The sequence below is a fragment of the Ahaetulla prasina genome, chromosome 1 (genome assembly GCF_028640845.1).
Source record: "Ahaetulla prasina isolate Xishuangbanna chromosome 1, ASM2864084v1, whole genome shotgun sequence".
Classification (NCBI taxonomy): Eukaryota; Metazoa; Chordata; class Lepidosauria; order Squamata; family Colubridae; genus Ahaetulla; species Ahaetulla prasina.
This window is the reverse complement of record NC_080539.1, coordinates 275,550,360-275,567,686: the sequence shown is the minus strand read 5'-3', so window position 1 is coordinate 275,567,686 and position 17,327 is coordinate 275,550,360. Positions and strand designations below refer to the sequence as shown.

The window sequence follows — 17,327 nt, the reverse complement described above, 5'->3', positions numbered from 1 at the left end:
CATTGTAGAATGGGATTCTTGAAATGGTTTCCCTACATGAGCCAAATTGCCACTTTAGGAAGCCTTGCCCCCAATGTGACACCCTTCCTGTCTAAGGCAGAAGAGACTGAATGGAGAAATTTGGCTTTTGGGATAAATCCTGTTGCTTCCACCTGGGTTAGAGCTATTAGGTCTTTCTTTGGGGAAATATAAAGCAAACCCAGTAGCAGACAGTCGTCAGTGTTGTAGGTAAATATGCTAATGGTGTGTTTGGTAATATGTGACTGTATATATGATGCAGTCAACTCTTGTGAAATCTCTCTATATAATTTTTATTATATAGAGAGATTATTACATTATTACATTAATAATGGCAGATTCAGAATAATATTTTGAACTCCCCAGAAAGTCAAACACATTATTCAACTGGATCTCGGTTTTCTCTCTCTTGACATCAGAAATGTGCTGAAAAGCTCAGGCAGCTGTTCCTTCCCCCACTTCTTTTCAAATCTGAGTGTGTATTAATAAACCAGATCACAGCCTTCAAAATGATGAGCTACTAAACAAATAACTGGATGACCACATTCTCTTGTCTCTGCTCCGCTTCCGTCTGCCACTTTTCATTAACAGAATGCCACAATGCACTGAACATATCTCAATGGTCTGCTATATCTTTTCTGCACAAGTAGCTGCTTTTAGGGCACATGGATTTTATTAAGTATTCAAGGATAATGATACCGCAAAAGCAAAGCAGGCTGTTCTGATGGTACAGCTCCCTTTTATAGCTTGGGTAGTTAACTCAACCTGACGTTTTTCAATATCTTGCATATGAACATTACTTTGCTTACATAAGTGACAAGCAGTTGTACTGAACAAAATCTGGCCAACCTGCTTCATATCTGGACTCTTAGCTTATTTAGGTCCAAAGAGCAGCCAGCCTGACCCATGTACATTCTGTTTGAGAAACAGAAATTCCCCTCCCATTTTCTAACATATTTATTGCTTAGAACTGTTGCTGGTGTGTTTTATTAGAGCAGGATAAAATTTGCAGGAAAATATAGGCTATTAAAAGGGTGTATAGTACCCCAAATTTTGCAAATTATTTCATTTTAACAATCTACTTGCTTAAGCTATTTTCATAGTTTATCCGGAGCCTCAGTAACAAATTTAACAGAGTTGGAAGGAACCTTGTAGGTCATCTAGTACAACCCCTGCCCAAGCAAGAGACCTTATATCTCTGGCCAATAGCAGTCCAATCTCTTCTTGAAAGCCTCCAGTGATGAAGCTCCCTCAACTTCCAAAAGCAAGCTGTTCTGTTGGTTGATTGTTCTCACTGTCAGAAAATTTCTCCTAATTTCTAGGTTGAATCTCTCCTTGGTCAGTTTCCATCCATCATTCCTTGTCTGGCCTTCAGGTGCCTTGGACAATAGCTTAACCTCTTCCTCTCTGTGGCAGCCCCTCAAATATTGGAACACTGCTATCATGTTTCACCTGTCCCTTCTCTTCACTAGACTAGCAATGCCCAGTTCCTGCAACCATTCATCATATGTTTTAGTCTCCAGTCCCCTAATCATCTTTGTTGTTCTTATCTGCACTTTTTCTAGAGTCTCAACATCTTTTTCAGAGTGTGGTGACCAAAACTGGATGCAGTATTCTAGGTGTGATCTTACTAAGGCTTTATAGAGTGGTATTAGTACCTCATTTGATCTTGATTGTATCCCCGTTAATGCAATTTAGGATTGCATTGGCTTTTTTGGCTGCCACTGCACACTGCTAGGACATATTTAACTGGTTGTCCACTAAGACTCCAAGATCCCTCTCATAGTTACTGCTATTAAGCCTGGTTTCACCCAGTCTATATGTGTACTTTTGGTTTTTCTTGCCTAAATTTGAGACTTACTTTTCTCTTTAATCCTCAGAAATTCTTTGCCAGTGTAATTTGTTTGAACATCAACAATTTCTATCTAGCCTGTTCTTGATTTCTCTAGTGATACTTCCTACTACACTAATATATATCCCTGTCAATAGGTTCCAATAGGTTCCAATTGTAATCTAGGAGAATATTGCTTCCAAGATAAAAGTAACACAGATAATTCTCATTTTTAAAAGTTTGTGTGATAGAATGGACAACATGTTGGACTAGGAACCAGGAGACGCAAGTTCTAGTCCACTCTCACTTGTGGAAGTTCACCAGGTGAATTTGAGCCAGCCATTCTCTCAGTGGATTCTGTCTGATAATGCTGCTGTTATGGAGGAAAATAGATGTTAGATTGAAGGGCATAACAAATTAAAAAATACTAAAAATGTGTGGGCTAATTAGTTTCACTCAGCCCAGTCCATGTCACACGATTCTTTTATGGAGATAAAAAGAGAAACAATGATGCATATAAATCTAATACATAAATAATCCACACAATAAAGCAAAAGAAAAGTTAATTAAGTAATGATGCAGCGGGGGTGAATGAAAGAGAAGGGCTAAGTAAAATCTAGCAGAATTGAAATTGTATTGTGTTTACATGAAGTATAATAAGGAGTCAGAGGAAGGGTGGGGAAAAAGAGGAACTGAAGGCAAATGAACTAATTGTAAGGGAATTAAGCAAGAATGAATCAAGTGAGAACAAGAAAGGGGATGGTAATTTGAAAAATAATATAGTGGTTTGCAAGAAAAAGTGCTGTCATCTATAAAACCAGCCAAAAATGGAATCTGTGAGACAGAGTTTTTTTTTATTTTTTATTTTTTATTTTTTTATTGTATGGACTAAGACGGCCACCCAAATTCAACTGGGCAGCATACAACAGAAAAACAATAACAAAAACAGTAAACAAAAAGAACCACATAGCATTAAAGCATAATGTGTTAATAGCAAACAAACACACTAATGAAAACAACATTGACTGTGGTACTAGTGTGTCAATAAACAATATTGGTATGTTGGTGTATATGTATAATTCTTTTCATCTCCTGTGATCTTACTTCTTTTTTCTTTTTTCACAGTCTCTGATCTGATTTGAAAGAACTGTTGATTGGAAATTAGAACCTGTACCTAATATTCCTCATTCTATCTGAAAAAGACTTTTTTTCCTTAATCAAGTACTTTTTTGTTGTCAGGTTTTGTAAATATATATAAGATAAGTTAATTAATTAAACGCATTTTTAAAAATTAGCTATGTGGAATTGCTCCATTGTATGTCAATGCATTAGGATCCAGGGCAGCCCCAATTAATAGAACATTTTGGAAGGTTCCTTCCTGAGCATGAGTTTTGTATATACTCGTGCACAAGGTTACTAGTGTATTATCAAACCAATTGCTATGTATATGTTCTCCACTAAGGGTGGTATTCATTTACTTTCCCTACCTGTTCACCAATGTGCGCGCATGCCTTCCGCACATGCGCCCAGTCTCAAAAACATGCCTAAATAGAATGGCATAGAGCCGGGGAGCCGGGGCAGGATGGGTGGGGATTTCCACTGCCGGTTCGGGAGAACCGGTCTGAATTGGCTGGATACCACCTCTATTCTTCACCCTAGTGATACTAGACTCCATTTCCCATCATAATTTATTATTACCATAGTCAGTGATTGAAATTGGAAGGCTACCGTCAAATGCCAGGGAAATCAGGAGAACCAGGCAGTTCAAATAGGTATAAAGATTTGTTGCAAGCTTATGTTCTCTATAAGAATCTGAATTACTAACAGCCTAAGCAAATTGGTGGTAGATAAGAGTCACAGTAAATCAAGATGGGCTGGACTTAGATGTCTTGTGGGTTTGAAGGGACTCATGACACATTTGACCACTCCCTCAGGCTCATCTCCTGGTCATCTCCTACAGCTACTTTAAAAACAGTTAGTGACTTCTGCAGCAACTTATTCTTGCCATACCCAGTGTATGTTGACTCTCCTTTTTTATTTCCTTTTTTCTTCCATTTCTAAATAGTCTTAACTGTCTGAAAAACTCTTTTATTCTCAAATAACTTCATCCATTTTTTCATACTCTGTGTTGACAATGCGATATCCTAGGGCTGTCATGGCGAACCTATGGCACACGTGCCACAGGGGGCACATAGAGCCATATTGGTGGGCACACATGTTCAGCATTGGCGTGCACATGTGCTGCAGCCAGCTGATTTTCGAGCCTTCTCGGCCTACCGGAAGTCAGGAAACAGGCTGTTTCCAGCCTCTGGAAGGCCTCTGGGTTATGTGGGGAAAGCCAGTTTTTTGCTCTCCCCAGGCTCCAGAGCCTTTCTAGGAGCCTGGGGAGGGCAAAAACGGCTTCCCCCCCTCCGAGACCCTTCGGAGGCTGAAAACGGCCCGTTTGCCCACCAGAAGTCAGCAAACGGGCCATTTCCGGCCTCCGGGGTGGGTGGGAAAGACTGTTTTCATGCTCCCCAGGTTCCTAGAAAGGCTCTGTATCCAGGGGAGAGCGAAAAACGGGCCCACTGGGCCATTGGATGCCTAAAGCGGGGGGAGCGCGGTGAAGTCACGAGCACATGCGTGGGGGTGGGGCGCATAGAATTATGGGTACGTCCTGAGTGGATTTTGGTTCAGATTCTGAAGTTCAACCATCAAATGCACAGCATTTCTCTCACTCTAAGGTATCTCATAAAGTTAATAGAAGGGATATATATATGCTCTTTCAATATTTCAGAGTCCCTTGGAAGGACTTTACCATTAAGCAACTTAGAGAGGAAGACATGGCTGTCAGACTGAAAACTCCATGGACCAATATTTTAGACAGTATAGCAGATATTCGGCATTCTATGTATGAAGAAAACTTACAGCACTAGGTCTCTGGAGTGGGATTGATATGATATCTCTCCATTCTACATTTTCTTCTGATGTAATCCTTATTCCAATTCAAGCCTGGAATGACAGTTCCAGCTGTTTTCCCTCTCTTCTTAACTTCCTGCAACTCTTTAATCCTCTGGGAAAGTTTTTGAGTTAGCTTGGAATAATGTGTAGTTCAAAGAAAGAGATCTACTTTAAGAAACTAAAATTATTTTAAATATAACCAAATAGGGATGTATTGGCTCAGTGGCTAAGACTCTGAGCTTGTCAGTTGAAAGGTCAGCAGTTCAGCAGTTTGAATCCCTAGTGCCACGTAACGGGGTGAGCTCCCGTTACTTTCCCAGCTTCTGCCAACCTAGCAGTTCGAAAGCATGTAAAAAATGCAAGTAGAAAAATAGGGACCGCCTTTGGTGGGAAGGTAACAGCGTTCCATGCGCCTTTGGCATTTAGTCATGCCAGTTACATGGCCATGGAGACGTCTTTGGACAGCGCTGGCTCTTCAGCTTTGAAACGGAGATGAGCACTATCCTCTAGAGTTGGGAACGACTAGCATGTATGTGTGAGGGGAACCTTTTCCTTTCCCTTAAATATAACCAGTAAGCAGTTACCAGCACTTTAAAACATGAACATGTAACAACCAGATGCTGCAAAAATTTCATAATTATCTTAAGTTGATTGGTCATAAGATATTTTTCTTGTATAATCATGACTGTTTGCTTCAAGCATCATCCACACACATCCACCTTTGGGGTGTGCCGTGAAAATATTTGCAGATCACTCGCATCCTGGACATAAACTGTTTCGACTCCTACCCTCAAAACGACGCTATAGAGCACTGCACACCAGAACAACTAGACACAAGAACAGTTTTTTCCCGAAGGCCATCACTCTGCTAAACAAATAATTCCCTCAACACTGTCAGACTATTTACTGAATCTGCACTACTATTAATCGTTTTATAGTTCCCATCACCAATCTCTTTCCACTTATGACTGTATGACTATAACTTGTTGCTGGCAATCCTTATGATTTATATTGATATATTGACCATCAATTGTGTTGTAAATGTTGTACCTTGATGAACGTATCTTTTCTTTTATGTACACTGAGAGCATATGCACCAAGACAAATTCCTTGCGTGTCCAATCACACTTGGCCAATAAAATTCTATTCTATTCTATTCTATCTTTTATCTTGTCATTAGCTATAGATCCTTGCATACTTTTAAGACTGAAACAGAGCAGCTGTTTACTTAATAGATGAACTTGTCTGGACTACGTTTGTCTATTTTTATTAAGGCCGGTAGTAGCTGATGTTTTGGCAGAGCTGATGTTTTTCTCCTTGATTACTTCATCTCATGTGGATGATAGCTAATGTAGTTTCAGTCTGGGATATTTTGAAGCTTAAATGAGAGTAGGAAGCATTGTAAATACTTTATCTATTTATGGTTTAATGTAGAATGATTTTTTTTTCCAGAACAAAATGAGCTAGGGAGAATGTATTGCAGCATTCAAAATGCACCTGTTTTTCTAGTTACTACATGAGTCTGTTCACTATAAAGAATTTGGTTTTTAATCTCGTAGGCTTGGCTAATGAGGATTTTTCTGATTTATTATAAAGCTCAACATGTAGTCAAGCTTCCAGCTGACTTGAAATTAGACATTGGAAAACATTAGAGAGCATTGTTCTTGATAGTAAGATGTTTTAATTTTTGTAGACTCTACTTTTAAGTGAGTGTGCACAGATGCTTGCCAGTTCCCAATGCTATTTGTGAAGCTTGTGAAGACTGAATCAATTTTTTTTTTAAAAAAAGGATTGAAAATCAAGCCGTGGTATTGTAATACCACTGCATAAATCTTTGGAAAGGCTGCATTTGAAACATTATATAGTGATCTGTTCAGTGGTGAACAGATTTTTTTTACTAGCGTGGCTTGGTGGGCATGGCAGGAGAAGGATACTGCAAAATCTCCATTCCCACCCCACTCCAGGGGAAGGATACTGCAAAATCCCCATTCCCAACCCACTTTGGGGCCAGCCAGAGGTGGTATTTGCCGGTTCTCCAAACTACTCAAAATTTCTACTACCGGCTCTCCAAACTGCTCAAAATTTCCGCTTCCGGTTCTCCAGAACTTGTCAGAACCTGTTGGATTTCACCCTGGATCTGTTCATTATCTTTGGAAAGGATTATTAGTTCGGGGGGAAAAGAGACTGAGGGAATATGGGCATGAAGAAATTTGATCAAGAACCATGCAATAAATAAACCTGATTTGAAGGAGATTTAGAATAAGTAAAAAGAAAGCTCTTCTTTACATAGTATATATCAAATTTGTGAAATTAGTTATCATAGGTCCTGATGATATATTTTAAATTTGATGGCTTTAAAAGGATGCAGGATAAATTAACAGAGGATAGAGCTGTCAGTCTATTAGTCTTGAAATTCAAGATTACCACCAGATTGCAGAGTACAGACATCCACCTATAGAGAAGACAGTATTCAGAGAAGAGGATGTCTTCTGTTTGTGACCAGAGGCCAATGTGTAAAATAAAATGCTGGAGTTCCATGGAACTCAAGTTTACTAGTACAAGTATAATTTCAGAATGTCATGGAGGAACTTGGATATAGTGGCTACTTGGACACATATAATTTGTTTCACTCGGGAATTTTAAGGATTTTTTTATGAATTCTGTTTTGCTCTGGAAGAAGAAGTCAGTATATGACAACTGTAAAATAGATCAGGAACTGGAGACGTTTTTTATTATACTGATTTGAGAACTTCTCCAGAATAATATGCCTCCATTTGCTCCAATGCTAGCTTAGGTGAAGTTGCTGAACTTGACATCTTGGTATTTTGTATCCCAGTTAGATCCACTATCTAGAAGCTGGAGGGCAACACAGGCAGTCCTCGACTTAACAACAGTTCATTTAATGACCATTTTAAGTTACAACAACCATGAAAAAAATGACCTATGACAGTTTTTCACACTTACAACCATTACAGCATTCCCATGGTCATGTGATCAAAATTCAGTTGCTTGGCAACTGACTCATACGTATGATGGTTGCAGTGCCCTGGGATCAGGTGATCCCCTTTGGCGACTTTCTGACAAGCAAAGTTAGTGGGGAATCCAGATTCACCGGGTTACTAATTTAACTGCAGTGATTTACTTAACAATTGTGGCAAGAAAAGTCGTAAAATGGGGCAAAACTCACTTAACATATGTCCCACTTAGCAACTAACATTTTAGTACTTAGTTGGGGTCGAGGACTACCTGTAAATTAATGATCATCATTCCTACCTCTGTTCATGGCAACCAAGTTGATAATAGCAGATAGAATAACAAAAGTACTCCTAATAACTATATTTTGCTACGTTTGCCTATGTTTTGATAGAGAAATGTGATGATTCAAACTTCCTTTCATTAACCAGGACACACCTTGTATTCTTTGTTCCCACCCATTCCAGGCTTATTTTAAAAGAAGTTAATCTTTTTTACTGAAAAGTGTAACTAACAACCTTCTGGTTCAGGCATGAGTTATTTTTTTGGCTTGGGTGTTCCATCAGCAGCTAAATCTTAAGAATGACCTGAGCTTGTTTTAACTGTATTCACACAGCTTTTCTCCATGTTCTTCCTATGGCTACTCTAGTCTGATCTTTGAAAATATTTTGAAAATATTTGCAGATCCCTCGCATCCTGGACATAAACTGTTTCAACTCCTACCCTCAAAACGACGCTATAGAGCACTGCACACCAGAACAACTAGACACAAGAACAGTTTTTTCCCGAAGGCCATCACTCTGCTAAACAAATAATTCCCTCAACACTGTCAGACTATTTACTGAATCTGCACTACTATTAATCGTTTCATAGTTCCCATCACCAATCTCTTTCCGCTTATGACTGTATGACTATAACTTGTTGCTGGCAATCCTTATGATTTATATTGATATATTGATCATCAATTGTGTTGTAAATGTTGTATCTTGATGAACGTATCTTTTCTTTTATGTACACTGAGAGCATATGCACCAAGACAAATTCCTTGTGTGTCCAATCACACTTGACCAATAAAATTCTATTCTATTCTATTCTATTCTATTCTATTCTATTTACTTATCTGGATCCTATATAATATCCTGTGAATAAGATAGAACAACTAAACACACACAAAGAAAGTCTTGTTGCATCCTTTCTGTACCACTTTTTCTCTCTCTGTTTAGTTTCTACTAATGGGAAGCTCTAGCTTTACACAATAATTACCTTCATTAAAAATGGAATAACTAGATTAATTACATATAATAATTACATTTTTGTTACTTGTGTTCTAAACTTGTTTTTCTTTTTAGTCCCAGGTGAATCATCATACTTCTACCAGTAATGAGACGTATCAAGAACGTCTGACAAGATTAGAAGGTGATAAAGAATCTCTCATATTGCAGGTATGAAATTTACATAACGTTGCATTGATGATACCATAAAAAAGTCTTCCCCCTAGTAACTATAGAGATACAGCTATGGGATTTTCTTGACAATAATTTTGAAGTAATTTACCACTTCTTCCGGAACATTTTAAAACTTTCCAATTTCCTCCAACCCTGGGATTTCCCACTTTTTTCCCATCCAGGTACTGACCAGATCTGACTGAAGAACTGCATTGTAAACATGAGCTAGGTGATGTCTTAGAGTTCTTTGACTAACAAACTCCAAAATAGGCCTTCTCTGTCAGCATAACTAAGATGGGCTTGTCCTAGTGGGATTGGGCAGTTCATCAGGTCACCTGAAGCTATGCCATTAAGGACTTTAAAGGTCAGAAAAGAAAACATTTTTGTTTTCTGTCTTATCTGGATAGAAAAGATATATACAGTTGTTTCAAAACTTGGGAATTCAGCTATAGTATTCTTTTAATTTTCTCCAAAAAGTATAAAGGGCTTTCCTTCTTTCTTTCTTTCTTTCTTTCTTTCTTTCTTTCTTTCTTTCTTTCTTTCTTTCTTTCTTTCTTTCTTTCTTTCTTCATCCATTCATTCATATGTCATGTTTCTACATTGCCCATCTCCCTCAAGATTCATCTTAATAACTAAAACATTATGTGAAAGAAAGACAAAAGGCCAGATCTATATGGTGATATGTATCTTCCATGGTAGAACTGTGCTTTTTAAACTATTCCACAAGGTAATCTTGAAATAAAGCCACAATTTTTTTCTCCACGTCCCTATTACTTTCATGACCATGGTCATTTATCCTTCCATTGGCTTTAAATGTTCATGATAGTTAATTGAAGATGATGATGTAATTAGAATAATTTTTGTGAGCTGTATATCTATTTCCTGCTCTAGTATCTATTTCGCATTCAGAAAAGCAGGTGCAAGTCATTAATGCTTCTTTTATGAGGCATTGCCTTAATAGGGCATCATGTAGAAATATGACATTATTTGCAAAAGTACATTTGCGCAGCAAGTAATAATTGACTCAATTATTTTGCAATAGCTTACACCATTAAGCTAATGCAAGATATTTTATAATGGATCTAATTATTATTAATAGGGGTCTTATTAGAAATATTTTCATTCCCATAAAATCGATTGCAGCATTTTTACTCACCGGTTGTGCAATGACTGAATTTTTGTACATATAATATAAATACATATAGTAATAAAAAGATGGTATTCTGATTGCATCTGAAAATTTTTAAAGTCCATGTTCTTTCAGACCAAAAGCGGGATTTCCACAAGCGACATAAAGCAAGATATATTATATTTTAAAGTTGTACAGGCATTGTTGAGTCAATATCATAACAATGAGGATAGGCTTTACCTTGTCTGAGTGATGGTTAGGTAAAGCTAAAGAAGGCTGAAGGACACTAATGGGAAAAATACTAAACTGAGAAGATACTGTTTATGAAAAGAATCTGTAACTAATGTTGACATTTATAGTCAACAATTTTCTCCTTAAATCTATGTTACTTTAGAAAACCTATAATTATGTACTATTACAAAAGTACAAAAACTATGTCACTGATCCATCATTCTGCAATAGTTCCTTTATTAATATCAACCCTGTTCAAAAGAAGGAAGGAGATAGCAAATCCATGAACCTCTTCAATCAATTTATCCCAAATTTTAAGTTTTATGAACATAAAAGAAAACTGAATGGTATGAATCCCCATTTATCATATGATATTTATAATCATATTTATAAACCACATTTTCAGATGGATTACAAAAGCTGTGCGTATGTATGTATGTATGTATGTATGTATGTATGTATGTATGTATGTATGTATTTCCTAATTTCTTTTAGGATGGAGTTATTTATTTCTTAATAATGTTTTACTATAAATCTCTCAGTAATAATAATTCTCTCTTTTGTGGCAATTTCATTGCATAAATTCTCCATTCGTGTTCAAGCTTGTATACTTTGAACTGGCGAGAACTAACAACTGACAGTACTAGGACATGTCTTTTGTGTACTGTGTTATGTAAGTTAGAGAGGCTTTATTTGATAGGTGAGCTTTTCTTGTAAGAAGAACGGTTATTGGTTAGCTTCCTGAAAGGTTTTTTGCTTTGTGTTTTTCCTGCTTTTAAGGGGAAAATTGGCAAAAGCTGAAAGGACTTTGCTTGCTCAAAGCCTGCTTAAAATATTAACAGGGTTTCTACAAAGGCTTTTTCCTTCAAAGGAAATGTAATGTAAATATTATTGCATGGTCTTCAGGTCAATTTTTAATAGATCATTTTTCCTTTGTTTCTTAATTAATTAAAAATTCTGTTGGTTCATTTTTAATGTGCAATGTTTTTTAAGATGAAAATTAAATTGTTTTTGAAAATAGCTAACTTGTTAATCAGTTTGTAATATTTGCAGGAAGGGTTAAGAGATATATGACAAGGAAGTTAATATAAAGATCTAGGCCTGTGGGGAGGGGGGTTCAAATCCTTCTTCACACACTAAATTAACTGGAAAACTTTGTATAATAAGATTGTGTTCAAAAACAAGAGATGTGATTGCTGAAAGTGTTTTTATTTTTATGTTGCTACTTTTGCACGGTTGTTGCTACTGCTACAGTCAACATCATCCTTCTCCTTAAATTACAGGTGAGTGTTCTCACAGACCAAGTTGAAGCCCAAGGAGAAAAAATCCGAGACTTAGAAGTTTGCCTTGAAGGGCATCAGCTGAAGCTTAATGCTACAGAAGAGATGCTTCAACAGGTAGGAAAACAAGGATTTTTTTTTCAGTCTTCTTTAAACAAGCACACTTAATATCACTCTTGATTCTACAGACCCTTCAGCTAAAGCTGAGATTAACTATGTTCCCAATGATCAGCTGTACTTATTTGCTTTGTTGTTGAATTTTTCAGTCATATTGCATTATATTGCTATTCAGCTGGGATGTAAAGTGATACTACTGTGTACATTATTCATTACTATCTGACAGTGAAAATTCAACAAGAGAACTGGATATGGCTTAGAACCTGTTTGACTGGTTAGCTACTCTTTTAATAATATAGAAATTCATTGAAACTCAGAGCTTAGAAGCTGTTTCTGCTCGGTCTCCTTTATGACTGAAATTACAGGAAATTTAAAATACCTGAATTTACAGATTTTGGGCACTGGTTTACATAAATGCTTAAATGAAAATATTTTATTTTTAAACAAATTAAAGAATATCTATATAAAATCTCCAATTGAAGTCTATAAAATTATATTTCATTTTAAAAACCTACTTATTTTGTTTTCAAATCAAACCAAGAAGAAAATGTTTTTATGCTGCCAATTAATTACTCTTATTTAAAAAGAATCTAAGCAACACAGCAGTTATTGAACTATGAAAACTTAATTCCATAGTGGCCCAGTTAAAATAAACAATAACAACAAATGCTTTCAGAGGCAAGCATAATATAGTGTGGCATCTACAGATAGTCCTCAACTTACAATGATTCATTTTGGTGGCGCAGGGGTTAGCATCAATGGTGGGTTTCAAATTTTTTTACTACCGGTTCTGTGGGTGTGGCTTCGTGGGTGTGGCAAGGTTTGATGGGCATGGCATGGATTAGTGGGCATGGCAGGGGAAGAATACTGTAAAATATCCATTCCCACCCCACTCCAAGGGAAGAATACTATAAAATATCCATTCCCTCCCCAATCCAGGGGAAGGTTACTGCAAAATCCCCATTTCCTCCCAATCAGCTGGGACTTGGGAGGCAGAGAATAGATGGGGGCGGGCCCAGTCAGAATTTTTACTACTGGTTCTCCAAACTACTCCGAACTACTCAAAATTTCCGCTACTCCAGAACTAGTCAGAACCTGCTGAAACTCACCTCTGGTTAGCATGCAGTATTACTGACTAATTCTGTTGACTGCAAGGGGTTCAATCCTTACCGGCTCAAGGTTGATTCAGCTTTCCATCCTTCCGAGGTTGGTAAAATGAGGACCCAGATTGTTGGGGACAATATGCTGACTGTAAACTGCTTAGAGAGAGCTGTAAAGCACTATGAAGTGGTATATAAGTGCTATTGCTATTGCTATTTAGTGACCATTTGAAGTTACAACAATACTGAAAAAAAGTGACTTATGACCATGTTTCACATGTACAACCATGGTCATGTGATCAAAATTTGGATGCTTTGCAACTGGCTCACATTTTTGACTGTTGCAGTGTCCTGGGATCATGAGATCACCTTTTGTGACTTTCTGACAAGCAAGGTCAATGGGGTAGCTAGATTTACTTAACAGCCATGTGACTAAGTTAACAACTGCAGTGATTCACTTAATAATTGTAGCAAGAATGGTCGTAGAATAAAATAGTTGTAAATTCATTTAACAACTATCTCACTTAGCAATGGAAATTTTGAGCTCAATTGTGATCATAATTCAAGGACTACCTGTAACTAGCCTCTTGTAGGAAACCAGGGTATTGGGTATGAATGGGAAAACTTAGTCCTAGTCTCAGTTTCATGAGGTGATTGTGTAACTTTGGTCAGTCAATCTCTTTCAGCCCAATATACCTTTATAAGATTGTTATTGGGAAAATAGGAAGAGGCAATGCTATCTAAACATTGAGTTGTATGAAAGGTGGGATATAGATTTAAAAGGTAAATAAAATCAAAATTCCAATGGTAGAGCCAACCTATCCTTTTATAACAAAAGGCATAGAGGGGTTAGGTTGGTTCTATTAACTGAAAAATGGATTACTGAATTAAACAGTAATGGTGATGTTTAAGTGCAGATGGGTTATAGTAAATAGAATGCTGGAGTCCACCTGGGACATTCAGTTTCAAATCTCTACTTGGCCATAAAAGTAATTGAATGATTTTGAGCCAGCCATTATCTTTCAACTTAATCTGTCTCATAGGATTGTAGGAACACTAAGAAAACAAAAGCATCAATAACAAAACTGGGGGAAAGGTGATTACTTTAACAAACCCTATAAATTCTAGTAAATCTTTGTTGGAAATAATTGATCAATATGGGAATGTCTCAGGGTTTAAGGTAAATCAGAAAAAGACAAAAGTGATAATAAAAAATATGGCCAGACAACAGAAAGAAAAACTAGAGGAAGTAACAGGATTTGAAATTGTAAAGAAGGTTAAATATTTAGGGGTTTATATTACGTCATCAAATGTGAAATTGTATAAGAATAACTATGAGGTTTTATGGCAAAAAGTTCAGAAGGAGTTGATTGTTTGGAAAAAATTGCAATTATCTTTGCTGGGGAGAATTGCTGCTATTAAAATGAATGTTTTACCTAGATTTTTATTCCTCTTCAGATGATACCAATAATTAAGAAAGATAAGAATCTTGAGGAATGGCAGAAGGAATTAACAAATTTATATGGGAAGGTAAAAAGCTAGGGTTAAAATGAAAATAATTCAAGATTCTCGGAAAGGGAGGTTTAAAAATGCCTAATTTTAAATTATATTATGAAGCAGCTGCTCTCTCTGCAATAAGTGATTGGTTTAATTTAACAGAGGACAGAATTTTGAATATAGAAGGTTATGATTTGTTATATGGATGGCATGCATATTTAATTTATGTCAAAAAAGTGGATAAGGCCTTTAAAAATCATGTGCTAAGAAATGCCCTTCATGTGTTTGGAAAAATACTCTTATAAACTAAATTATAAGGTTCCTATATGGGCATGTCCTAGACATACAGTAGAAAATATAAACATAGAACAGAAGCAGGAAATGATTACATATAAAGATCTTTTGTATACTGAAAGAGGTAATTTGCAGTTAAAATCTCTGCAAGTATTAAGAGAGGAAGGGAAAAATTATACTTGGTTTCAATATGAGCAATTACATGCTAGATGGAAGGGAGATCAAAAAATTGGTATAGAGCAGAACGAGGGAAATTTGGTAAAGCAAATTAGAAATCAGTCTCAGGAGCATATAAAGAGATTGTATAATGTGTTACTTGAAATAGATTCTGAAAGGGACTTGGTAAAGGACTGTATGATAAAGTGGGCACAAAATTTTCAGGAGCCAATATTATTGGAAACGTGGGAAAGAATTTGGGTTAGAAATGTTAAATTCACGCAGGCACAGAATCTGAGGGAAAATTTTTATAAAATGTTTTATAGATGGCATCTAGATCCTAAAAAATTATCGTGTATGTATCCAGAAATGCAAGCAAAATGTTGGAGATGTAATTGTGATGACGCTACATATTTTCACATTTGGTGGACTTGTAAGGACATAAAGGCCTTTTGGATAAAAATTTGGTGGATTTTACAAAATGTTCTGAAATAGAAGATAAAGTTCCTGCCGCAATTTTTCTTGTTGGGAATTATTACGGATTGTACAGTAATTGAGACTAAATTGATTTTAAATCTAATAACTGCAGCAAGATTACTAATAGGACAATATTGGAAGAAAAAAGAAGTACCAACAATACAAGAATGGATATTGAAAGTTGCCAATTTGGCTGAGATGGCGAAGATATCAGCCTTTTTGAAAGACAATACGCAAGAAAGATACTTAAAGGAATGGAAAAAATGGATTGACTATATTCAACGAGATATCAGACTAAGAGTTATCAGACTGTTTTGAATGATTATGATGTATTATTTTGATTGCTTTTGGGGAAGTTAGGAATTGATGATTGTAGGGGTATAATTAAGTTGGGACGAAAACTTTTAGCATATGATTGTTTTACTTTTAACTATACCTTGTGCTCGTTCCGGGAAGTCGGGGGGGGGGGAGGGGGGTTGCGAAGGGAGGGGGGAGGAGGGGGGGAAAGGGGGAAAAAAAATTTTGTAAAACTTTTTGAATAAAAAAAAAAAAAAAAACAAAACTGGGGGAAAGATGGAGTATTTGGGAGGTTTTTGGGTTTTTTTACACAAAAGGATCCTATCGTTTTTTCTTTTGAGATCCAGGTCATAGAACATAAAAATATACACTATGAGATAGTTTACCTCTCCCTCTGAAATACAGGTAGTCCTTAGATTACAACAGCAGTTGGGATCAGGATTGCTGTTGCTAAGCAGTACAGTCATAAAATGCAATGTTAAGCAATTACATTGCTTAATGAAAGCAATCCTGGCCGTTCGGACTGCCATTGTAACCCCAGGCCATGTGGACCATTAAGTGAGGAAAGGTGGGAATCCCAGGTAAGGAGTGCAGAGAAACCGGAACTGCAGACAGGCACTAGGAAGCATGGTCAGTATGGTGGTGGCTATAAGACATCCAACGGAGGATCAGGTAAGTCAGCAGAAGCCATAGGAGAGCCAGGGGAGGCATTGAGCAGGTCAATGGAGCCCAATGGAGGACTGACAGAGCAGGTCAGAGGGCTGGCAGGTCAAGCTTAGAGCAAGTCAAAGAGCTGGCAGGTCAACAGAAGCCATGGGACTGCTGACAGAGTGGGCTGACAGACAGTGCTGGAGAGCTGTTGGAGACCATGGAGCAGCAGTGGGTGCTATGGGCAGTGGTGCATTATGGAGTCCAGGAAGGCAGGGAGTGCCAGAGTACCAGATCCCCATATTTATACAAATTTTTGAAATTTTCACTCTTGTTGCTAGCTTAAACGCTGCTTTCTTTTTGGTGGCGAACATTCCAGTTCAGCAAATGTAAATTAAATAGCTCTCCAAAGTGGTCACAGACCATCATGCAAGATTATTTTCATGCACTGTAAACTAGCAAACATTTGTTTTCAGTGATGTTCCTTTAATGTTGACTCCAGCCACCTCTTTCCAATCTTTCTGGTAAATTAAGAATTTCTCTGTGGTAACTTAGGAATTTCTCTATAATGCAGGAAGGAAGTAGAAATTATTTGTAAATGAAAACTGCTAAATGTTCACTGCTGTCTCTTTTTAGTATGAAATGTGCTGCTTTTGGGTTGAAACCTATGTATTATTAACCAGTCCATTTATAAATTCTATTTTTTTCCCTTTACCTCTCCACTGTAAATATTCCAAGTAAAAAAGGATATGTTTTTATATTTTGAATAGATCAGACCAGGCCTGGTGAATACAGCCAATCAGGAATCATATCAAAAAAACAGTGATTTCATAGCACTAACCTTTGGCTATTTATGTATATATTTATTTAAATATATATACTACCAATTAATTA

The 17,327-nt window shown here is 36.8% G+C and overlaps 1 protein-coding gene across 8 annotated transcripts in view; it reads left to right on the top strand.

Moving 5' to 3' along the window:
• PPFIBP2 (PPFIA binding protein 2) overlaps window positions 1-17,327 on the top strand; it is a 98,191-nt gene that overhangs the window by 20,529 nt on the left and 60,335 nt on the right. For all 8 annotated transcript variants that reach the window (XM_058160399.1, XM_058160426.1, XM_058160408.1 and 5 more), the window contains exons 2-3: window positions 9,112-9,204; window positions 11,851-11,964. In XM_058160399.1, coding sequence (XP_058016382.1) covers window positions 9,112-9,204; window positions 11,851-11,964 — 207 coding nt within the window. The remainder of the gene's footprint in view (window positions 1-9,111; window positions 9,205-11,850; window positions 11,965-17,327) is intronic.